This window comes from Zophobas morio, unplaced genomic scaffold, assembly GCF_036711695.1.
Source record: "Zophobas morio isolate AGI-343-1 ecotype UQ-CSIRO unplaced genomic scaffold, CSIRO_AGI_Zmor_V1 ptg000007l, whole genome shotgun sequence".
Taxonomy (NCBI): domain Eukaryota; kingdom Metazoa; phylum Arthropoda; class Insecta; order Coleoptera; family Tenebrionidae; genus Zophobas; species Zophobas morio.
Window position 1 is genome coordinate 11,216,917 of NW_026972112.1, and position 24,735 is coordinate 11,241,651.

Sequence of the window (24,735 nt, forward strand, 5' to 3'; positions counted from 1 at the left end):
TAAGATAACGAGTAAAATTAGAAGGGTAAATTGCAGACAACACTAAACATATTTCCAACAGGTGCGGATACCCACTCTCACGAAGAAGCAAATGAAGGCGGTGATCGAAGAACTGACAACGCAGAGAGGTATCGGAACGGATTCTAGTCCCGAATCGTCGAAACGAAGGATAGACTACGAGACCGACAGTCTCGAGCGATCAGCGGCAAATCAAGGCTTCAGCACTCCGACGGAATACGGAGAGTTATCCTCGCAACCGAGCCCCAGCTTGAGCGCCGCTTTACCGATGGACGAAGAAATGACGATACGGAACGCTGTACTTAACAAGAATCCCGGTAACATGACCGTAGCTAAACTCGACCCAGACGCCCGCGACGACGAACATGACTACGAACTCATCGTGTTGAAGAAGGGGTCGCTGAAAAAACAGAACTTTTACAAACTACCAGAGCTACTGCAACGCAGCAACGGTTACAGTCTCGTTAGCGAGGTATACGTGAACAACGGTTACAACTACGGCAGCGCCCCTTCCTCTCCTAGTGATTCTAATTGCTCGACGTTCGAGCGCCGCACGCTGAAGGTCCGCTACGAAGACGGCGAGAAACCCGGGAAGCTCCTCATCGAAGTGAAAGACTGTGCCGACCACTACATCCCAGTGCACGACTCCGACGGCTTCGAACCCGACACTTTGGACCGCAAACCCTCCAAACTCAAGTTCAAAAACGACTCGAAATTCGACGACGAGTTCATCGACTCGCTGGAACGGCCGTCGCGAATTCTCCTCCGCAGCAATGGCAGCTTCAAGAAAAACCCCTCCCCGCCTCCGCCGCACAGCGCCGGTAACTTCAACCGCGTCTTCGGCAGCCTTCGCGAGATCTACGAGGCCAAAACTAAGCGGAATAGGCAGGCCGATGGGCGGTTGCTCACTCTGGAGGAGCGCCACTGCAAGCGCCAGCGCCGCCTCACGTGCCTCGCCAATGTCGTGCCCCCCGACTTGATCCCGCCGCCACCGCACGACGCTTCGCCCATCTATGAGAGGCCCAAGCCGCCCCGGAAGGTCGTTCCCGACGACGACAAACCGCCGCTACCGCCAAAAAACGTGATTGGCAGGAGTGCCAGCAGCGGTGTGGATAAGGTTGGCACTCCTGACGCGACGTGGCGCAAACAGGAGGATCCGGGCTATCTCAGCGATTCCAGTGGTTCCCCGAAGGCAAAGAGCGACAGCGAAGACAGCGTGGACGGGCACAGCGAGTCCGGGGCGGAGAGCGTCGAAACGCATTCGGTATTCTTCGGGAGTTTTCGCAAACCAAGTTGTGTCGCCTACGGGTCGATGGACAGCGGTGTCGACAGCATGAAGGAGCCGCTGAGCAAAATACTTATAGTTAGTGAGTTTTCTTAGTCGCCATTTTCTCTCTCTTCACGTCCTGTGTGATATAGGTTAAGCGGGCCGGAAGTGCAATATTAGGTAGTAGTAGGTTGGTAGGTCGGCAACACTGACTGCTGTGAAGACAGCTACAGCCAAATAATTTAGGATAGGTTTAAAGTGCAATGTAATCGAGTACCTTAAGGCAACGCGTGCAATATTCACGTGCAATATTTTTTTATGTAGTATTTATGTTTTATATATATAGATATATTTATTGTAGACGTAGGAGTCAACACATGTATATATGAATTTGCAGATGGCGTAACGTGCAGCTTCCACGTACCTGTGTTGTATAAAGTTGGGATTTGGGGGCCGTACTGCATGTGGTGGGACGGTTAGGGGTGATGGGGTTAAGCGGTTACAGAAATGATGTATATTTTGTTATCAATATAGTAATATATTCGTGTTAACTAGAAAGTTTTTCATTGATGCAAACCATTAGAAGGTCAGTTTGGTGCTCCGAACTTGCTATTTGCTTCCTCAACTGTCTTAAATCGCTTCTGTACTCCTTCAACTTCTCGATTTCATTCGATAATGAATCTCGAGCGAGTTGGGTAAGCTCTTCGAGACCTAAATCTGGTTGATACGGTGACTTTGGAATGATAACTGCTCCGATAATATGGGTATGTAGGTAATGAAGAAGTGCGACCGTTACCTCAGAGTTCCTACAATAGTACCTCTAACTGGTATCACAAGAAACAAAAAAACTCACTTGCAGTAGGTGTTAAGTACCATCTCACGTCCCAAGCTCTCCTCAACTTCGATCAATACACCATCAAGTACTGGACTAATTTTATACACCAAAAAATATTTTTTTGGGGTTTCTAAGTTAATTTGGCGTAAGGCGCATTCGGCTTCGAATATATCCTCCAAGGAACGACCCAATCTTTCTTGAATTACCACAACAAACTCTTGTTTTTGGCTGCTAAAGGCTAGTGCGTGGATGTCATTAATAGTACCGTCGATTACTTTATACAAATGAACTACAACAACATTGTCTGTGACGTCCTGCGGTCTCAACTGAATATGTGCTGGGAATTTTAGATTAATTTTTTTGTCATTCAGCCGAAAAGCGATAGATCCCGAAATTGTGTAAAACAGCTGCTCGACGAAAAGGGGAAGGTCAAGGATTAATATAATTTGACCGGAATGAGTGATTTGGGAAGTAGGTTTTAAGAAATCTGTGGACGCGTTGGAAAGGAAATAGAACTGGTAAGTAAGAGATGACGAAGAATCCCAGACGAGCGTTACCGTGAAGTTGTCCAAAACACTGCAAGAAATAAACGAATTAGGTAGGATAAACTAATCAGACCTTCCTGATAAACACTACAGTGGCCCGATTTATAGCGCTTATTAGACACTTTTAAGCAAAGTATACACTGTTTTTCTGCATCTTGCGTTCCAAAAAAATGAAAATACATGTCTTAATGGTATTTTCTCTTTATTTTGAAAATCTTGTCGTCAAGGGGTTCGCGACCTAGACTTTAGGAACCGCAAGATGTAATTAACGATAGTAACAAGCAAACGAGTACGGCTTATGCAACCAATAATACATCGTTATGGATGATTTTTAAACACGTGACGCATGAATGCAAGTCTCCCTATGCGAATACATCCGACGAATGCCCAAATATCGCCTGACTTGCTGGAAAATCGTTATAAAGTGTTCCAGTTCGAACTGCTTGATAAGAGAGCCACCTCCCAAAATAGCCCCATCGTTGCATAATACGACAACAAATAAATAAACAAACAAGTACACAATTAAACAGTGGTCCTCCAGCGACCGCCCCCTCCCGCCACCCGTCCGAAACACGGCAAATCCGCAATTCCGCAGTCCTAAATCAGGTCATTAAACATCCCCCGTCGGCGGCGCCCCGACACGCAGAATCGGCGCGACCCATCGACCAGCAGGACTCGGCAGTGCTGCAGTGCGGTCGAGCGGCACGTCCACGCCGGAGCAGGTAGAAAGCGGCGCTTGTCCCGACATGAGCCGAGCGGACTCGTAGAGACGGTCCCGCAACCCAGTGACATAATCACCACCGCAACCAAGAGTCTTCCATTAGGTAACCCATGAATCCGAGCCCCTGTTCGATCGCCGATGCGTGGATGTAGTGGAATGGCGGGACGGCGCGCCGCGTCCACACGATGAGGCTGCGGAGGCGCAAGAGGGCGGACGAGAGCGCGTGGAGGGCGGTGAGGAGGTGCGTCGTCTTCTTCGCCACCATCTGCGTGGTGCCGGTGCTGCTGGTGCTGATCGTCACCACGGACAGCTACATGAGGCCGGTGAGGCAGACGGCGTTCGTCAGGCCGCAGGTTAGTGAGGGGGAGGGGGATGTTCCGGTGACGGGGGGTGGTGACGAGGCGCCTGTTTTTCGAATTGGTTCGAGTTTACTTTCGAACATATGTTGGGCCGAGGGCGAAAAAAACGAGAAAACTATGTTGAAACTGGCACGATTGATTAAGTGACTTATTACAGTACGAAAGAAATAATGGCAAAATGTACATATTAATTAAGAAAAAATAAAGTTAGAAAAAATAAAGTTTTACACAAAATTACACATTAAGAAACAAATGTCTGGCAGATAAAAATTATTTTAGATTCAAATTATATGAGAAATATGAAATTAAAATAATTACAAATGAGATAAAAGCACAATTGCCATACGCGTGTAAAGTGTATTCATAACGAGGCACTAGCTCAGTTGTGTAATCACATGAGACCTGAAAACAATGCGTTACCTCACGTGTAACACAATTTAATGTTATTTTTCATTTCTGTTAAAATTAAATAAATAGTATTCTCATTTATCTACTACATTTTTCAAATCAGGTAACTTTTGGAAACTGTTTTGTGTTGAGTCGGACTTTCTGAGCTACACAAAGACTAAGATAAGGACAACATTTTTTAGATAGGATTAAAGAAACAATTGAAACAAACAATGAAATTAGAATCCATTCAACTAGAAGTGAAATAATTTGAGAATAGCATTGTCATCAAATGCTGCGCGGCAATTGATATGTAAAGTCTGAACAGTGGCCTACCCAAATTCGCTTTTACAACATTTTTAAATGGAAACTACTAATAATAATTATTTACTTAAAAATTTTACGTATTCTTGTTATGTTATGTTGTTTTAACATTTTTAAATTGTTTTTGGTATTAGTTCCAACTGATAACAAACAGCGTAAAGGAAAAGTTACAAGATAAACACAATGGTATTAACAGCTTAGCTTCAAAATATGTACTTTAACTGCTGATTTAGTTCAAACAACATAGTGCCCAAAATAAAAAACACATATCAGATGAATACAAAAGTGTTTTTGATATAATTTCATACAAAAATAAAGTCCGGTAATCAGCTTATTCCTTTATTTTTCAAGGTGGACTCGTCCAGTCTTGTTCTCGTCTTTTGTACATGTTTATACTGTGCCATTCTTAAATTATTTTACCTCTAGCATACTCGCGGTTTAGGTTAGGAAACTATTTGACATCTAAAAAAGATTCTCTAAAATCTAATAACACAGACAGACACGTTTACCACAAGAAGTCGGGAAACCACACGATAAGGACGAACCCTAATATTTGATATTCAGCAAGAAATGACAACGCTTAAACCACAAAAAAGGAGCATTCTCTTGTGATTTTTGTTACTATGTTCTGCTATATTTTTGTCAATATTTATAAAATAACAAAAATCCAAAAGCCGTTCTGAGAAACACAACATAAGAAAAATCAAGTATTCTTAGTCATGTAAACACAAAAATGATAATAAAAATAATCTGTCTTTCTGTTTGATGAATAATTTCTGAAAGTTAGAAATTAATACTTTGAAATTTATTCCGTAGATGGCGAACCAATAAAAACAAACAAAAATTACATAATGCACGTGTATTGCGATAACAGTTAAAATGTTACTGGTTTTACTGTTGATTTTTTTTTGTTTCAAATTTAGTTTTTCAGCAACATATTAAGATTTCCATAAAACCTTTTTTCGTAGCATGTGAGAATATGTAAGAAAAGTAAGAAAAATAATTTTCGTTTTTATTGTCCATGCAATTTTTAGCCCAGAATGCTATACGTGCAAAAATTGCAAAACCGCATTAATTTTACATCAGTCGTTGAAAAAATTATGTGCATCTCGGCCGTAAACTGTCTTTCTCATTTTCAAAGCACAAAGTGTTCCAGTTTCTCCATTTTCTTCCAATCTCTTAGTTATTTCAAACGAGAAAAGTTTGAAAGTTGGAAGGGTAAAATAACACCAAAGGATTCATAAAATGAGCACACAATTATCCTATATCACTTTGGAAACGACATCAACTTTTTTCCATATAGAATAGAATTTTTTAAGTGCATTAAATTCAATATCCTTGTCTTCTCTACTATGTATACCACTTGACACGTAATTCACTTAGTAAAATGATATATATAAAAAAACAAATCCCAGTGAAAAATATCCTTTTAGTGTCTAAAAGTTATGAACAATTTCTAACGTTAAACGTAAAAAAGAGGTAAACGTTCACTTAATTTTAAGACCTATTTTTATTTTTTAATCGTGCCTTAACCGTAATTTATATATGATAGAATAGCTATTAAGACAACTAGTGTTTTATAGACAGTTTAAAAAGCGAGGTCGAAGTTTAAATCTGAGTAATCAAGGAGCGACGATTTAAAAGACCCAGATTTTGAAATGGTATTTTGAATTTAAATACACCGTAGAAGATATTATTTAGTATTAGAGAAAAGTTTATTTTCGATCGAATTCTATTTTCAAAAGAGGACATCAGTAAGTTTGTATATCTTCCTTATCACACGTACACAAAAAAATATCTCTGAACTTCGACATCAAAAATTGATAGTCATAATTATTCAGTAATAATAAATATAAACATTTTGTTAGTACTGAAACAAACAACTCTAGAAACCCATAAAACTATGTAGTTAAATTAACAAATAATGTGTCGCCTGCACTACCATTTAAAACTAATTCAAAGTCGACTCTCGTTAGAACATTAAAAAACGTGCATAAAACAAACCATTATAAAGCCGCAAGTTTATTGTTTCTACTACACAGTTATTAACCAGAAGAAACCAGTTCCACAGTCTACAGTAATATTCACGAACTTCAATTTTTGAAAGTAATCTTCATTTTGAAAGCAGTATAAGACGATCCATATCAACAGCAATAGTCCACTCCATCTCCACGTGTAAAATTAAAACCAGGAACTTTTAAGCTAAACCCGATTTTGCAATCACACGGCGGAAGTGACCAGAAACAAGTGCCTTAACAGGTTTTAACATCTGGTTGAAACAATGATTAACTAAGTGTCCCTCTCTTCTAGTCACACGCTTCGATTATTACAAGTGATATTATTTAACAAGCGATAACGATTCAGGGTCATGATTCGAAAATAAATATTTTCCTCATTTAATATTCCATCATTTGTTCTTTACAGGCGATAATCAGTGCAAATGTTAGGTATTAAAACATCATTATAAAACTATAGTTACGAAAGTAGTACGATTTCAAAAAGCAGGGAAATTGAAGACTTCCAAGAATGGAAAGTGGTGAAGCACTAAATATAGTTTTTATCAATGCGCGGACATAAAGTGCGATAATTCCAGACTTGTTTTGTTATCTAACATGCACATACATCGACACAGCCGCTATAATTGTTAGTTTTGGGTAATTTGAAATAAATAACGTTAAAATACAAATATGCAAATTTCCATGCTTTTGAACAATCTATGTGTTCCCTTGGGCCGAAAACGAAACTGTGTTTGAAATTTTTGTGCAGCTGTAAGAGTCTCTGGTCGAGTTTATCATTTATTTAGCTTTAGCTAAATTGTTACAAAGTTACCAAAGTTATGACGTGTTTTAACGAAATTACATACATTAGAAAAGTTTCTACGCCGAGAATCCTATTCCACTCGGGACTTTTTTTGTTTCCACTAATGAAAGCAAAGAAATAAACAATACTGAACAAAATTCGAAAATGATTTTCTTATCTCAAAAAACTCTAATTTGTTCGCCTTGTTAAGTAATGTGCTTTTAATGTTTTCCTTCGTGAACCATGTCCACCGTCCCATTTCTCCACTCAGCCACCCACATTCCTCCAAACTCGAAACAAACCCATCAATGCAACAGGAAAGCTTAATTACACCACATAAACAGCAACATCCGTACGTCACTCTATTCACTTAATGGCCCGCATTCAGCCACACCGTATCGATTTTCCTTCATGCAAAAGCGCCGAATTAATTCGCACCACAATAGATCAGAAAAACTCCACTACAATTTGCTCAAGGACGCTCATCATTATTCATTACACTCATGATACTTAACCCATTTCTGATCAATAAGCATCGGCAACGTGGCCCCAAAAATCTCGATACAACCAACATAAATATCGCATCGTGTTTGTGTTCCCATTGAATCGATAGATTGATTCGTCATATCATAAGTAAAGAGGTCACCTATTACGTTTTTCCAGTTCGAGCACGTGGAGCGCCACGAAGCCAACCTCCACAACCTGACCGCCGTCGAGAAGAGGCTGGAGAGACGCCGCCTCCACCTCCGGAAGGCCTGCAAGTACTTGGGCCTCAACGTCCCGGGGAACGACTCCCTGCACAAACCGGACCCCTGGGAGTTCCTCATCGACGTCAAGCACCGCCTCGTCTGGTGCAACGTGTTCAAGGCGGCGAGTACCTCGTGGATGTACAACTTCAACATCTTGGCAGGGTAACGTGTTTCAATTTAAATCAAGGGTTCCCAAAATACGGGTGCGAAATTTTCAAAATTAAAGAAAAACGCCACTAAGACATTTACCTATTTCCATCTTTCGGAACGTAAATAACAACGTATCAAACAAAAAATGCTTTAGCACTTAAGCAACTTACTTAACAAGTTTACTGCATATCGAGGAACATAAACATGACTACTCTTCGACCCTGAGGAATATTTAAACGAAAACATTAACAATTTGATAAAAGTAAAAGAATGTTAAGGAGATTGCCAACAAAATTTTTGCTAGAAGGGAATCACTTTTGAAACCAAGTTTAGGAATCACTGGTTTAAATCAGACGTGTTCAAGTTCAGGCTTAATTTGACTCTTTTTACGATTCGACGACGCTTCACAAGAATTATTGTGTGCAGGTACAGCCCGAAGTTCCTCAAGAAAAGCAAGGTGGTACCGCTGGTTCTCGCCAGGCAGAAGTATCCCCGGCCCACTCTTCAGATCTTGAGGAAGGCGTTCAATAATTCCGTCTCGTTTTTGATCACGCGTCATCCGTTCGAACGACTTCTTTCGGCCTACAAAGACAAGCTGCTGTTCGCGCTGCCGCATACGTACCACAGGAAGCTCGGGAGTGAGATCATATCCAAGTACCGACCGAAAGTAAAAGTAAGCGTGGTGCAAAAAAACATGTTTTTGTTGAATGAGTGTATAAACGTCTCTTATAGAATCAAAAGGGTTTCAAGCCCGAAAAGTGGCCTACGTTTCCGGAATTCGTACTATATCTTCTGGACAGCGTCAAGCAGAATCAAAACTTGGACATGCACTGGACTCCCATCACGGAGTTTTGCACGCCGTGCATGTTCGACTTTGACATCATAGCGCACACAGAAACGTTGCAGGAAGACCAACAGTACCTGATCAAGAAGGCGCACTTGGAAGGGTTGGTCGAGCCGCAATGGAGGAACGCCGGGCACGGGGCGACAGCTCGGCAAATCCGAAAATACTACTCGCAACTGACGCGGTCGCAAATTTTACAACTTTACCACATATATAGGTACGTACTGAATGCGGGTGTTTCGAAAAATCAACAAAAAACCGTTGTCGCTCCATGAATCAAATCAAACAAACTTTAAGAAGACATATCAGGTGGCGTTTATCCGTCTGGAACAACCGCCATCAATTTTTACGACTCAATCGCGAACTTTTTATTTCGAATAAGTCACGCGAGGCAAATCCGATCGAAAGTTTTCCCATCCGCCGTTTTTTAGCGCGCTAATGGTCATTTTCGTTTCCAGATACGACTTCGAACTTTTCAATTACTCGCTCAAGGGCTACTTGGAACTGGGCCAACCCGACGATGACCCTTCGACTCTCTTAGCGGCGATCACACTTAAAGATTTCCCCCAGAACAAAGATAATCCAATGCCGCAGCTCTACCGATGAGCATTCGCAATACTTTGACATTGTGATAACTAGTATGGGTTAAGATTTTAACTTGTTATTATGAATTTTGGGCTATTAGCACTGTTACATTGTGATAGTTAGTGTGTTACTTACACCTTAAATATAGATTTGCTTTATTTTGGTACTTACTTTGCGCTGTCGTTCTTCATTTCCACGCCCAGCACGTACTTGCCGTTGACGATCTTCTTCCAAATATCCCCCAGGGAAATCGTATCGTTGGTTGTACTTTGGGCGATTTGTTCTCGAAGGTGGGAAGATATCTCTTTGCGATGTTTTAAGGAGGTTTCCAAATTGGCATTCTGGGATTTTATTTCTCGCAAGTTTGAACGAAGAAAGTCACTGATACGATCCGAGTATTCTTCTAAATCTATATCCACATCCATTGTCTGAAACAACACACTTATTTTAATTGAACGATCAATAAGATAAATAGACATATTTGATGTTATCGTAGTCGACAGTCGCAATGTTGCTGAATGACGTTCCATCTTGGTTGGTATACGTTTTTCGAGCCTTTGGCATTTTACAAAGCGAGACGAAATGGAAAATGGTTCTCAAAATCGCACCAATTCCATTCTGGTGTTACTATTTTGGTATTATAATTAAAGTACTGTACACTTTCGACGTCCACGTGTATGTGGAATTTACTGATATTAGCCAATACGTAGATAGAATAACCAACGTAATCACTCTTATAACGATGTGTACTAACTTGGTAGTGTATTACACAAGAAGCAACGATCTGGGTGCGCTAATCCAAAAAATGAATGAGTTTCCTGTGAAAACACAATCAAAACTAGGCAAAAATTATCACTGTGTAGTCTTCATGTTTTTAGTCTTCTTGAATCTAATTCTAGTTAGCTACACCGGAATTCTAACGGACTTTGAATACCAAATGATGTTCTATCTTCCGCTACTGGTTAGCAGTTTGGATAATATATTTCTAGATTTTATTTTAGAGGGTATTCGTCAAAAATTTCGATTGCTGAACGATCGATGCAAAAACAGCACAACAGTAGTAGAGGTATTTAGACTTTTGCCTAGAACACATACTTCCAAAAATCAATCAAACGAAGATATAATAACAACATTAGAAAAAATCTCACACCTTCACTACAACCTAGTTCAACTTGTACATGAAGCTAATCGTATTTTCGGAATTACTACGCTTTGGAACACTTTTTCATGGTTTTCTTTAGTCATTAATGAAATCTACTACGTTTCATACTTAACCCTTCACTTACCAGATCAACTATATGCATATTATGTGTGTCAATTTCCGTTGATTTTCTTGCAATGGACGTGGATTTTTTTCCACCTTTGGATTTGGACTAAAATTCAGACCGAGGTAAGTGTCTAGGATAGTTTTTTGTCGATTGAGATTTTCAATTTGTAGGCAAATAATACTGTTACCCACGTTCACAATACTTGGAATATGCTTGTTTCGACGTCCAGCGTTGATCATAAGATGCAACATCTTCAACTAATTGTTTTAAAGCTTTTTAACACCAAGCTAGAGTTGAGTGCACGCGGTTTTTTTCCTTTAAATTGGAGCTTTTTGCATACAGTGAGTAACTGCCGTTTACTTGAACATAAATATGTATTTATGACTCGTTATTTCTTTGTAGGTTATGGCTGCTGTCGCTACATACGTGATAATACTTATCCAATTTAAAATTTAACTTTGTTACCACTTCTTTTATTAACATTGCTACCTGTTGGATTTTTAATGTAAATTTAACAAAGTAACAAGTGGAAAATAGATTTTTTTTAAATAAATTTTATGTAAATTTTTTATTGGAGTTGCCACTCGCTACTATATGCACTTTTCCACAGGGCGAAGCCCAAGGACTACAAAGCCCCAAAGGAAAATTTGCATTTCGGTCCTGAGGCGTATATACAATTTTTTGCACTCGCGCAGATTCCTACAGTCTTTCAACTGATAAAAGATGCTATGATTAATAAAATAGTAATCATAATAGCCTTTGGATCCTGTCATGACGACAATAAAAAAACAATAACTGTGATTTGTTTCGATCAAATTATTGCAAGAAATTCGTGATGCTGCTGAAGCTGCTGTACTGAACTTATTGCCTCCTGAATTAATCTTGTTTATGTATTTATCTCCCTAGGGAGCAATTATTCTATTTCTCTCCCTAGAGGGCAAATGTTCTGTTTCTCGCCCGATTTTGCGGTCATAGAAACCGACTTCTACTCCCACGAATGCAAAAACATTGTTACGCCCCCAAACGGAAAAGTAACAAACGAAAGTTCTATTCTTTTTGTCTAAGCATACTACACTCCAAATTCGATTTTGTTCCCGACAATATAAATTTTGTGTAAGTATATTTTCAAACTCGATATGTTTGTTGACGTAGAACATGGCCTGATATTTACGTTGTCAACGATAGTCAATTAGTGTGAATTATTTAACAGCAGTAATTTGGTCAAATGAAATAATTAATGCTACTACAATTTTTACATTTTCGTTGATGTGACACTAATAAATAAGTAATAATTTATAAACACTTTAAATGGAGGCCTGTTAAGCATATACGTATAGATCAAACGTATAATCAAAAAATCGAAGTCCCACAAGATGAGTTTTAAAACTGCTCCAATATTTAATTTTTATTCTTAGGACTACTAAAAAATATTAAAGCTAATCTTGCAAATCTTCCTTCGACTCCAACTGAAAAGAATTCATTCTCTCGATAGCTACAGAAGACAGGTAAAGGTTTATAGTAATGGAAGAATTGACAAAACAGAACACATCAATCACAAAGAATGCAGACAATTTTAAGAAAGACCCAGTGGCAGGTACTTTGCAATATTTATTAGGTTGAACCCGTGCAAAAACATTTTGGTGTATTTTCGGATACGAAATAAAAATATATACACATAAACGTTTATTGTCCACGACGCTCGATTACTGTCTAAATTATTCAAATCAGGAAAAATTGATGACATTTTTTGCACCGATACAGTACACAGCAATTTTGTCTAATGAAGCATAAACAATAATAACGTTTCGATAGATAATTTGAAGACAATTCGACGCTTTATTGACCAGAAATGGGTCAACACATTTTTTTTTCAAATTTCGCTTCGAGGAATGTAGAATTTTATCTGGACAATATGTCGTTTTCTTATTATTTTCTTGCAGATTGTAAGATAATATTGACACAATCCAAAACTTAACTTTGCCATCACTTTTTTTCAAAGAATACTTATAAAAAATAAATTTGACACAATTTTTGTACCGCAATACATGAGACAAATAATAATCGAAACAATTATAGAAAAGACGAAATAGTACTTGCACAATTTATTATGCTAGGTAAGTACAAAAACTACTGAGGCATTTTTATGTTTGTAGTACTCATTTGAAATGATATAACACAATAATCACAGAATACGACAATCTAAAAATCTACAAACAATTAAATTTGCTTGTATTCGTCAGAATCATACTTTGGGTAAAGTACTGTAACCAAGTGGTCCAACACCGTACATTTTTGCCGTTAATCCTTGCTTACAATTGGTCATTATTAGCATCAAAGTTTTCTTATTCCTACGGTTCAACAAGTACCACGACCATCCGCATATCACATCGAAAGTACCATTCGTCTAAAAATCAACTTCAACATTTTTAAAATACGACCGAATATTACCATTTTTTGTAACTCTTCGCCCCAAAAAATACCCAGAAACGTTAAATACACATTCCCAACAGCGAAACTAACAAGTGTACAAAAAAATACCCCATCATCACTCATTGTTAGGTTCTAAAAATGAACAGAAATAGTAAAGTTGTACTGGAGTTTCTTAACGACAACTTTCAAAAACACGAAAATTATGGATATGTTAGATATAAGATACCCCAACGCAACGAACTGAACCCATTCCGTACACCTGGTCAACAGTTCTCGCAAAAAACTGAAACCCAACATCAAAGAAAGTCAATATCGGGCATTTACAAACCTCGACAAGCAAACGTGTTGTTTGGTGAATCTGTTAAGTTTTGCGCCGATATTTTTCTGGTAGTCATCGCAGTCATACAATTTCAAATTCGCACTCGATTTAGCTATCGTCGAAAATTCCTGGTTCAGAATGAAGAATTGTATCTTCATTTTTAAAATTGTCGTGTGTATCATTATAAAGAATGCAACGGCACAGGTTGTTGTAAATAGTAAAGTTGCCCAAAACACGAATCGCAGTAGTCTTCCCCAAGGACTCGGAAGGACTTGTTCTAGTAAAGAGCTCACCAGCAGCACATCGTTTTCGTATTGACTTCTATACAGAAGCGCCGCAGGAAATAGCAGTAAATACATCACCAAAACAATGACAATGTGCACTGAAAACATTTTAAATGTGTTCGAAGACTTTTCACGAGTTGTTAGCGGCCAAGAGATGTTTTTCAAAACACTGTCAGATTCTTGCATATTTTTTAAATTCACGGTTGCCGCCAAAACACAAATAATCTGGAACTAGCACTGTTAACATTAATGACTGGTTCTATGGACAGCTATTTACGTCGAATGTTATACAATACGAAGGAAACATTTTAACGACAAATTTCAAATTATAATTGCAATACATTACGTATGTTTGGAAACCAAAAATAGCAACATGAAAAAGTAATATAAATACAACCCATCTCTTAATGAATTTATTATTCAAAATTTTGAGTATATGTTCGTTTAACGATTCTAAATTTTCAAATTTCATTTTTGATAAACTTCGCCAACGCTTCAAACACGTACGAAACATTTCAATATACGTATTCTCGGACACAAAACAAGATGATACAAACATTTGTTGTCCACGACGTCAGATCACTGTCTAAATAATTCAAATTACGACAATAATGAGAAAAATTATTAAGTTTTTATATAATACCATTGTAAGTTAATAACATTTCTATAAGATACGTAGATAATCGGACATTTTATTGATTAGAAATGAGTCGATGAAATGAGAGTATGTACAATTATTATAAGTACACTTTTAAGAACTGCTACTTTTCCATTTTCTTGTCGTTTCATTAGTTTCTAGAATCAATATTTTTTATTATTTACATACAACATATAACACTACAATCATTTTCATCATACTAGGAATCAAGGAAGCTTTACTAAACACATTTAACTCCTAATCTAATAATTTGACATCAAATGATACGATAAAACTAAAAAAAATACCCATCACTTCTCCATTACTTCAATTTAGTTGCATCGAAAGTAGTAAAAATAGAAAATATTCAAGATTTTATTAAAAACACTGCTGTTATATCATTCTACAAAAAAGTTGCTTATTAAACTGAAAAAAACATTGTTTTTTACTGACACTCACCAACTGATTAATGCACTTCTTAAAGTGTACTTTTCAAATACAATCAATGGCTTAAACAGGTGTTTAACTTCATTTCACTTGGAATGGGGAGGAGCCACTAATTCCATCAAAGCACTCTAAATCTATGTCTTTACTGAACAACCGAATAATACATCTAATTAACTGAATCAGCAATCAATAATATAAACAAACGTATTATCGCAATCATTGTAAGAATGTTGTTAACAAACTACGTACCTTTCTGGTTACAATGTGTTTTTCGGGCGTTTGGTATTTTACAAATTGATACGAAGTGGAAAGTCGTTGCCAAAATCGTACCCATTCCCTTCTGGTGCTACTATTTTGGAAACATAATTAAAGTACTTTGCACTTTCGACGTCAATGTGTACATAGAATTTACTAACATTAGCCAATACGTAGACGACGCTTCCAAAATCATCGTTTTTATATCGATGGGTACTAATTTGGTACTATATTACAAAAGAAACATAGATTTAGTTGCTTTAATTGACAAAATCACAAAAATTCCGATAAAAACACGCAACAAGCTAACCGAACATTCTCATTACCTCGTCTTAGTCTTCTTAGCCTTTTTCAATTTAATTCTGATTAGCAGCACAGGATTTCTTACAGACTTTGGGTACCAAATGTTCTTTTATCTTCCTCTACTAGTCAGCAGTTTAGATAACGTATTCCTCAGTTTCATTTTGGAAGATCTTCGTCAAAAATTTAAAGTAATTAACTGCTTGTGCAAAAACAAGAAGACAGAAGTAGAAGCACGTAGACGTTTGTCCAAAACCAACATTCCCGAAAAAGAATCAAACCAAATAATCACAACTTTAGAAAAAATGTCCCACCTTCACTACCACCTAGTTCACCTGGTGCATGAAAGTAACCGCATTTTCGGTACTACCACTCTATGGAATACTGCGGCATGGTTCGCTTTGGTCATCAATAAAATCTACTACGTAGCATACTTAAGTCTGCGTTTATCAGATCAGGTATATGCATATTACGTGATTCAGTTTCCGCTACTTATTTTCCAATGGACGTGGATCTTTTTCCAAATTTTTATTTGGACCAAGGTTCAAAACGAGGCAAGTTTGCAAACACTTTTCTTCGATTGACATTTTGAATTTGTAGGCCAATAAAACCGCTATTTGCGTTCACAATATATGGAATATACTTGTGTCGACGAACAGAGTTAATCAAGAGACACGACATCTTCAGCTCATTGTTTTAAAACTCCTTAATACTAAGCTAGATTTATCAGTGCAAGGATTCTTCCCCTTGAACTGTAATTTTTTATATACGGCAAGTTTTGTTTCCATTTCCGAAAAAGTTATTCATATTTTGTTGTAGATTGTGGCAGCTGTTGCAACATATGTGATAATATTAGTACAATTCAAAATTTAATTCTGATAACCTTTTAACCAAGGTTTTGACTCAACTACAGGAGTTTTAATTAAATTAGAACATATAAATATATTTTAACAATAATAATAATTTTAATATTAATAGAAGTATGACTTTTGACTTTAAAAATTGTTTATTTACTTTTCATGATTACAATTTCCATTGATGTTTACTCGAATAGAAAATAGGCACTAACAAAATTATTACCCCAATTAAAAGAAACAATAACCTTAATTTATGAAACCTTGAATTTGGATCAATTTATGTTATGTGCCATTTTCTAGTCTATGTACTAGGTATACAACAATGGTTAAATTCTCGTCTTTTTAAAAATCCTTAACCAATACAGAAACTTGAGTGTTTAATAAAAAAAACAATAATAAGCAACGCATTAACTCGATCAACAAGACCACAATTAATTAAAATTAATTAAACTTAAATGACTATTATCGCTGACAAACAAGGTCATCCTTAACTCTAGCCGTTTACAACCAATTTATCTTCAATATCTCTTTGGCGCTTTCTTGAATCCTTAATTTTGACTAGTGATCATCACTCGACAATTTTATCTACCGGCTTCTTCATTCATGCTATTGATTTCTTTATACGCAAAACGAAACAACACACCTCAATCCATTAAGTAATGATCAACCAGTAATTTACGAAAGTGTTTAGAAGTCAAACGAAGTAACCTAAAACGGAAAAACACTTTTCGATCCAAAAGTCGTTTCCTAATATGCTTGAACTCCATCGGTCGCAGTTACCGATATCACAGAACTTTTACCACATCTACAGAGTTTTCGGAATAATTCAGTATTCGGAAAAAACTACCTCTTGGACCTCTCACCTCTGGTCCCTTCCCTGTTACCTCTTCTATTTCTACATAATTATTTACATCACGGTCTTTCGCGACGTTTTTAACTATCATGGTTCCAACAACATTTTTTTCGTTTACGCGGACTCTATCACGATTGCTACGTCTGTTATCAGTATGATAACCAACTTTTGTGTTTTCTACAAACGAACACCCCAACTGAAACTCCTTTTATTCAAGATCTACACCACCGAAGGACCCACCAAACAACTCAGCAACTATTTGAAATTATACTTCGTGTTGCTCACCACAGTCAACCTAATGTTCGCATGCAGCCAAATTCTAGGGCTTTCAGTTCCTCTTCAGCTATCTATCAATATTCCAATAGTAGCCAACGTCTTTGAGCTAGTGTTTGTAGGGGATGTTATAAGTACCCTTCAGGAAAAATTTCGCTCAGTGAACAAGCTTTTGCAAATGGAACAAGAGCACCTCACTCGGCAGTCAATTTGTAGATTACAAAAAATCTCCCACCAACATTACGATCTTGTGGGTTTGGCAAAACAAGCAAATTATATCTTCGGAGTAACATTTTTAACAGGAATGGCTACTTTGGTGTGTTCAGCGATCGACGGCATCTACTTCACTCTATACATATACGCAAATTACAGCAACAATTTTGAATCATTCAAATTCTTTGTCTTTAACATCATCTGGCTTGGTTCTCAGATTTCTTGGCTTTACGTGTTGATCAAACTTTGGAGCGACTCAGAAGAGGAGGTTTTAAAATTAAAGCACATTTTAAAGATAAAATATAATTTTTATTGTAGGCTAACGCCGTGTCCGGTTACATACACGACATGTGGAATAAGTACACGACGAACAATGACCTGTGTATATACATTCGACATCTGGAGCTGATTGCTATTAGATGTGCAGGTACTAAAGTAAAATTTACGGCGAAGGATTTCGTGCCTTTGGATTGGAATTTGATGCATACTGTGGTTGCAGCTCTTGCTACCTATGTTGTAATATTGATTCAGTTCAAATTTTAGTATTTTATTGACAGATGTTTCAAAAATTGTACATCCTTTAAATTGGGGTTTGATTTTTGTCTTCGAATAAAAACCTCAAGGCAACATAACACAATGATCACATTACATCAAATAGTTGTCATTCCAACAAAATTTAACAACTTGTTTCCACACTTAAGGGTCGGTTTATACAATATTTTAATTGAGATTAAGTTAATCACGCGTTTAGCGAGGCCTTTAGCGGCGTCTGATTGGCGTAGAGTCGGTCACATGGTCTTCAATCCCGTGGTAAAAATTGAATCGCAATCAAATATTTAATTGAGCTCGTATAAACTGGGTCTTAGTCTACGCTCCTTCCTATGTCTGTGATAAATTTTCCCGCCGATTTTACCAACACCGCAATACCCATAATTTCTATTGATTTGGAAATTTCATTAAAATACATCACACTCTACTACCATGAAAACACACTATAGATAAATGCATACTTTGTCTTCGCAATTACATGAAAATTCAAATTAACATAACCTCAAAATAATCAACAACTTTTTAAAGCAGGTTAATAATTGAAAATAATACCTTACCGACTTCTTCTTGTAATGAAGTGTCTAATTTTCCAGTTATAGTGTTTTGCACACAGCAAATTATTTTGTTAAAATCGTTTTCACCAGATCACACATGTCTATACCAAACTGACCGATAATCTCTTGTGTATAGTTGGTTGCATACATGTATATAAAATTTTTATGTTTTTTTCTTTTATTAATTTGTGCCTAATAAAAATTGAGAAATCAAGCTGTTATGTACGCTTACGTTCCCATGTTTTGATAAATTGTTATTAAATATTTATTAAAAATTATTCTTTAAGGTATAATTGTGATCGTATTTCAGTTACAGTTGAGTTTAAGTGCTCTGATTTTTTTAAATTTCTTGGAGAGGATAGTAGAAGAATTAAATGTATAAATCGATTTAAAATATTAATTTAACACAGTAATAACAAAGCGTTACGTTGTACATCTTACAAATAATATAGTTATGCCGACTAAAATTGTTGCCAAAAAAAAATATGTTTATAAAGAAAATTCGTGTAATTACAATTAAAATGTATTGCTATGTACAATGTCGAATTATTTGTGAAAAAGAAGTAACTGAATTCTTCACTGGTGTCTATATTTACAGTTTGTATTTTACACTCTTACACACAGTATTCTAAAAACGAAACTGTACAAGAATCACAACGTAAGTAGTAACAGCTGCTATCACCTAAAACCCCAACATGAGTTTCTTCTTTTCAAAAAAAAGGATTTCTTACCATATGGCCGAAAGTCCAGTCAAAATTAAAAAAATCCATTGCCGTAAACTGCAGTCTTGTATTCAGCAGTCTCACAGAAAACAGCTGAAGATATCTTATCCTCTTATCAGTTCTCCCAGCAACCGCGTACTTGTTCCACACATCATGTACAAACGTACCCGTTTTATTAGCCTCATCCGCAACACGGCTAAAACTCCAAATTAGACAAAAAAACCACCAGAATTCAACCGAAATGTATGCAAAGTTAACACCATAGATAACCAGATTGGGTTTACCATGAAGAATCATGTACACAATGTAGTAAGCCGTTTCTATCACAGTCTCGAACCATAATATCAACGCTGTTATTAGAGTTATTTCAAAATGTTTGGCCATTTTTTGCGACAGCTTGACTAGATCGTAGTGATAGTGCGACAAAGATTGAATCTGCTCCATTCTAAATTTTGTTTCTTCGGCTTCAAGTGCGTTGATTTTCTCGATTTTGGTTAGAGGGAAGAGTTCGAAGAGACTGACTGAGAAAATTTCACGATGCAGCTGCTGGTTGATTAGTTTGAATTTTTGGAAAAAAGTATCTAGGAGGTCGTTCAGAAAGAAAATCTCAAAAGAAGCTAGGAATACAGGGGCGTAGTAGAGGTAGATTACGGATTGTGGTGTGTTTAGCATGAATGGTATGAAAGGGGTGTTCACTAAAAATACAACTAAAAGGCTTATCACGTTCCATTTTAACCACTTCGGGGATAGAATCGGCGACACGAAGGGAATTTCAATTTTTTTTACTCTGATGAGTAGAAATTTCAACTTATTACACCGTCTAATGCAACAAAAGAAATAAATGCCAAAAAAAAGTATGTTGTTATAATTGACGATTCTGTCGATGAGACCATCTACACTGTCTTTCTTTAATATCGCTACGTTGTAAAGTACAATGAGGTAAACAATATACAAATAAAAAGGAAGACAACACAGGCGATGAATAATGTTCGATGAAGGTAAAGAATTATAGGAAAATTGTACAATTCCCAACAATTTGTAGGTGTATTTTAAATAAGTAGGTGTATTTTCGAGCAAGGACATTTTAATGAGGGATAAGTACATCCACTTTTTACTATTATCATTAGAGAGCTTTTCCACGTAATGTACTATTGATCGTGAATAAAATATACATGCAAACAAATTTCAATTATTGTTAAAGAGAAATACAAATAGGACGTGCTATGGTCGAAAAAATGTCTTAAAAAATCTAAAACTTTGTCTGTTCTTCTGCTTTTTATTTTGAGAAAATCAATATCCGGCATTTCCTTTCTAAAACCGAAACTGTATTAAGATAACCACGTAGGTAGTAACCGCTGCTATCATCTACAAACATTTTCTTAGACATTGTTTAAACCTTTAAAACTCTTACCATGTGACAAAACTCTCTATTTAGATTGAAAAACCCCATCACCGTAAACTGTAACTTCGTATTAAGAAGTTTCACAGAAACCACTTCCAGATATCTCACTCTGTTATCAATTTTCTCGCTCATTGCATACTTATTCCATACCTCATGAACAAACGTAGCGGTTTTGTTCGATTCCTGTTCGACTTTACTGAAAATCCATATCAAAAAGAAAAATTTGTACAACTGCAAAACCAAAAAAATAAAGTTGACCCCGTACACGAATATGTAATAATCTGAGCCATGAAGACTCACATATGCCACATAGTAAGCTGTTTCTATAGCAGTTTCAAACCAGACGATCAAGCTCACGATCAAAGTAACGTCAAAATTTTTAACCAGCTCTTGTGATAAATTCACTAAATCGTAATGAAAATCAGAGAATGCTTGCATTTGTTCTATTCGAAAAATGATTTCTTCTTCTTGGAGAAATTTAATTTTGTCAGTTTTGCTCAAGGGGAAAATTTGCAGAAAATCGACTGAATCGCTTTGACGCAGAAAGTGTTGATTGATTAGTTGAAGTTTGTGCAGAACAACATCCAGAAGATCATCTAAGAAAAGAAATTCGAAAGTGGAAATAAAGTCAAAGGAGTAGTAGAGGTACAGCACTGTCCCTAGATCTACTCGTATAAACGGAATGAACGAGAAATTCATTATAAAAAGTCCGAGTAAAATATTTCTTTTCCATTGTGGCCTTCTGCTAACGATTGGGTTGGGAGAAATTTGGATTTGCACTACTTTTGTCAAATGATTCCTCACAGAATCACTTCTTATATAGAAAAAAATGAAGTGGGCGAAAATATATACTATGTTCAAGCTATTTGTTATGATATCGATAAAGTGAAATACAGTTTCTTGCCGAAATGTATTCAAGTTGAAGCGCATACATAAGTACAAGAGGCAGAAATAAAACGGCAGACAAAATATACGGTTATAGATTGCAGACTTTCGTTTAGTGTCATACGAAAATTGAACAATTCCCAGGAGTTTATAGGCACACTTTAAAAATATAGGCGTATTATCGAGTAAACACATCATCGTAACAAAGGACCAAGGGAAACTAGTCGTTATTGATTTTCACGCTCACTAATGTTTTTAATCTAGATATAGTACAGTACTGGAATAATACCTAAATAGCACAACCACTAAAATAAACATATTTTAGGCTAAATTAGGTACCTACTTCCAATTGACAATACATATTTCCAAACTAAAAAAAAAACATAATTGAAACGTTTATTAATGTAAGCTCATATGATGAATTTTGCCTTTATTTTTCTAGCAGGTGTGTGACAAAACTAAATACACAATAATTAGACGATTGGGTTATAGAAAAGTAAATTTAATTTCAAAATTGCCGCGAAAGTTGTTTTGATGAAAGATACTACTTATTGGGTAAGTTGGGATATGTCCGGAAGAACAGCACAAGAGGTATAAGCATGGAAACAAGGGAAATAATTCGCGAAAGTGTTCTTGTAATGCTGTGTCTGAGACAAGTATTAAACCTTCGATTTAATGAAAAAAAAAAATATATACAATTTTATCAAACTTTGAGACAACTTTTTGCAACTTCTTTCGTTCATACCAGTCGACGTTGATAAATGTGAACAGATAAGGCTAATATTAATGTTATATAAATTTTATTTCATTTTTGAAACAGATAGTTGAATACCTATTTGTCACTTAATTAAATCGGAGAGTTAAATACGGAACTGTATCAAAATCACCAAATACGTCATAACGGCAACAATCATCTAGGAACAAACTTTGAGTGAAAATTAAAAATTTTATATACTCACTATATGAAAAAAAGTTTCGTCCAGTCTAAAAAAACCTCTAGCGTTGAAAATCAACTTGGTGTTCAACAATCTGCATGAAATCAACTGCAAGTGGCGCGTTTTTTCACTTAAATTTTTCTTCTGAAAATGTTGATTCCAAATTTGGTGAATATATCCAGAAGTTTCGTTTGCCTAAAGAAATCGTGTCAGAGTGAACAATATCTTAACTGGTACTTTACTTCTCTTTGAGTGCGACTATACATGCGAACTACAATAATCAACCACAATAAATAATTAATCACGTTACAAAATAAGTAGAAACGAATTTGTAGGGGTAGAAAGTTATCTTTAAGAAACGACTCTATCAAACTGTACAGGACACTGATGATATTTCCGAACCATAACACCATGGATGCTAGTGTAGTCACATCAAAAAGATTATTAATTGCGAGAACCAAATGAACTAAGTTATAATGAAGAAACGACAGTTCTTCCAATTGTTTAAACTTTACTGTTTGGCTTAAGGTTAAAGCGACGCTTACGCGACTAACTTCTTGTTTCAATCGCCGATTGATGTCTCTAAAGTGAAGACAAAAAACTTCTAACACGTTATCTAAAAACATGTGGTTCAAAAAACTCGTTACTTGTGGTAAGAAATAAAAAGTTAGAATAGGATAAATGCCCCACCAAGACGTGTACACGTTTGGTGGTATCAAGCAGAAACATAAAAGAGTTGTAGCAAAAATTAAGATTCTAAGCCAGTTTTTTCCCGATTTCTTTTTTTCTACAAGTGGAAACTGGTTTTGAAATTCGGCCAACTTGAAAAGCAACATTTTGAGTTTGGGGTTTCTCAAAATGAATACTAGTAGAGACGTTATTTGGGTGAAAGTCGCCCAAATTATCATTAGCACTTCGATTTTCATGAATTCTCTGTTTATTATTATTAGAGATGCGATAAACGTAAACCACATTACGGAACAGCAACAATAGAATAAATAGAACGGTACAAAACAAAGGCGAAAAATAATTCGTGAATAGACTTTTGGGGAGGGTCTGCAAGTGAACTGAATGATCCCGCAGAGGCGATAAATTGTTCTCAGACATATAGGAATGTCTTCTACGAGACACATGTTACAACCTTGTACCATGAAAGTCGCAGTTATATTGTGGATGTATCGATCATGATTAGGGTAATTCCATGGTTTAATTTCTTTGATGAGTTGTATGTCGAACAAATATTACTGAGTAATTAAATGAAAAATCACAATTACAAATTAGGTGAAAAATTGAAACCTTTGCATGGCTTCATTTTACATCAAAATAACAACATTACAAATTAATGTACTTTCAAAATTAATTTCAATAACGGGTCCATGAAAATGTTTGGTATTTTAATAGAAGAAAACAAAGTGTCAGTACCCTGGATCCAATAACACTTCAAACATGCAATTGTATCATGATCACGATATAAGTAGCAACGGCTGCTAACACCTAAAACAGCGTGTCAAGATAGCAATTAGAATTTTTTTACTTACTTACCGTGTGACACAATGTCCAATTTAACTTCAACATTCCTTTTAAAGTAAAGTGGAGGTTAGTACTAAGTAGTCTAACCGACACCAACTGAAGATAAAGTTTCTTATTGACATCATTTTTCACACAAGCATTCCACATATCATGAACCAATGTTACCGTTCTATTAGCTTCTTTTTCTACTCGAGTAAAAATGTGTACCACTGCCAGCAACCAACAAAACAAATGTATGAATAAGGTAGTTATCCAGAAAATAATATTATCTAGCTTCGCACGGGCCATAATTAATACGACAAAATATCCATATTCTAACATGTTCTGAAAGAGCACCACCAAATATACGGCGATAGTATTTTCGAAATTTTTACAAACTTCAAGTGCTAAGTTTCTTAGTTTGTAATGAACGTAAGACAAGTCTTCGATTACTTGGACG

The 24,735-nt window shown here is 36.4% G+C and overlaps 4 protein-coding genes across 5 annotated transcripts in view; 2 read left to right on the top strand and 2 right to left on the bottom strand.

Moving 5' to 3' along the window:
- Positions 1-1,788, top strand: part of Sha (shavenoid) — a 50,288-nt gene extending 48,500 nt beyond the window's left edge. The window contains exon 9 of the mRNA XM_064049712.1: positions 62-1,788. Coding sequence (XP_063905782.1) covers positions 62-1,399 — 1,338 coding nt within the window. The 3' untranslated portion in view covers positions 1,400-1,788. The remainder of the gene's footprint in view (positions 1-61) is intronic.
- Positions 1,789-1,802: 14 nt separating this feature from the next.
- LOC135124558 (uncharacterized) lies at positions 1,803-18,934 on the bottom strand. Of its 2 annotated transcripts, none has more exons than XM_064049719.1 (4): positions 18,826-18,934; positions 9,755-10,011; positions 2,139-2,696; positions 1,803-2,091 (listed from the first exon to the last, which is right to left on the bottom strand). In XM_064049719.1, exons 2-4 carry the CDS (start codon positions 10,006-10,008, stop codon positions 1,833-1,835), a joined length of 1,071 nt encoding a protein of 356 aa, XP_063905789.1. In that variant the 5' UTR covers positions 10,009-10,011; positions 18,826-18,934; the 3' UTR covers positions 1,803-1,832. The 2 variants fall into 2 exon arrangements, with proteins under 2 accessions (XP_063905789.1, XP_063905790.1); XM_064049720.1 differs by having other exon boundaries at positions 18,821-18,934.
- LOC135124557 (carbohydrate sulfotransferase 11-like) lies at positions 3,301-9,753 on the top strand. The gene is made up of 5 exons (XM_064049718.1): positions 3,301-3,739; positions 7,919-8,166; positions 8,581-8,827; positions 8,887-9,215; positions 9,457-9,753. The coding sequence occupies exons 1-5, from the start codon at positions 3,572-3,574 to the stop codon at positions 9,602-9,604; spliced, it is 1,140 nt and encodes a 379-aa protein (XP_063905788.1). The 5' UTR covers positions 3,301-3,571; the 3' UTR covers positions 9,605-9,753.
- A 3,757-nt stretch (positions 18,935-22,691) lies between the features above and the next one.
- LOC135123925 (putative gustatory receptor 28a) lies at positions 22,692-23,873 on the bottom strand. Its single transcript, XM_064048784.1, has 4 exons — positions 23,744-23,873; positions 23,009-23,382; positions 22,791-22,961; positions 22,692-22,745 (listed from the first exon to the last, which is right to left on the bottom strand). Exons 1-4 carry the CDS (start codon positions 23,871-23,873, stop codon positions 22,692-22,694), a joined length of 729 nt encoding a protein of 242 aa, XP_063904854.1.
- Positions 23,874-24,735: the final 862 nt, after the last annotated feature.

What these genes read in the sequence shown, in the direction of transcription:
- LOC135124558 (XM_064049719.1), bottom strand. Translation starts at nt 10,008, where the DNA reads ATGGATGTGGATATAGATTTAGAAGAATACTCGGATCGTATCAGTGAC. An exon ending in ATGAAGAACGACAGCGCAAA is followed by an intron (nt 2,697 to 9,754) that starts GTAAGTACCAAA and finishes TATTTCTTGCAG; the next exon opens with TGTTTTGGACAACTTCACGG. An exon ending in GTACTTAACACCTACTGCAA is followed by an intron (nt 2,092 to 2,138) that starts GTGAGTTTTTTT and finishes GTACTATTGTAG; the next exon opens with GAACTCTGAGGTAACGGTCG.
- LOC135123925 (XM_064048784.1), bottom strand. Translation starts at nt 23,873, where the DNA reads ATGTCTGAGAACAATTTATCGCCTCTGCGGGATCATTCAGTTCACTTG. An exon ending in TATTCTATTGTTGCTGTTCC is followed by an intron (nt 23,383 to 23,743) that starts GTAATGTGGTTT and finishes ACATGTTTTTAG; the next exon opens with ATAACGTGTTAGAAGTTTTT. An exon ending in ACGAAACTTTTTTTCATATA is followed by an intron (nt 22,746 to 22,790) that starts GTGAGTATATAA and finishes GTTTGTTCCTAG; the next exon opens with ATGATTGTTGCCGTTATGAC.
- LOC135124557 (XM_064049718.1), top strand. Translation starts at nt 3,572, where the DNA reads ATGAGGCTGCGGAGGCGCAAGAGGGCGGACGAGAGCGCGTGGAGGGCG. An exon ending in AGTACCGACCGAAAGTAAAA is followed by an intron (nt 8,828 to 8,886) that starts GTAAGCGTGGTG and finishes CGTCTCTTATAG; the next exon opens with AATCAAAAGGGTTTCAAGCC. An exon ending in CAACTTTACCACATATATAG is followed by an intron (nt 9,216 to 9,456) that starts GTACGTACTGAA and finishes TTTCGTTTCCAG; the next exon opens with ATACGACTTCGAACTTTTCA.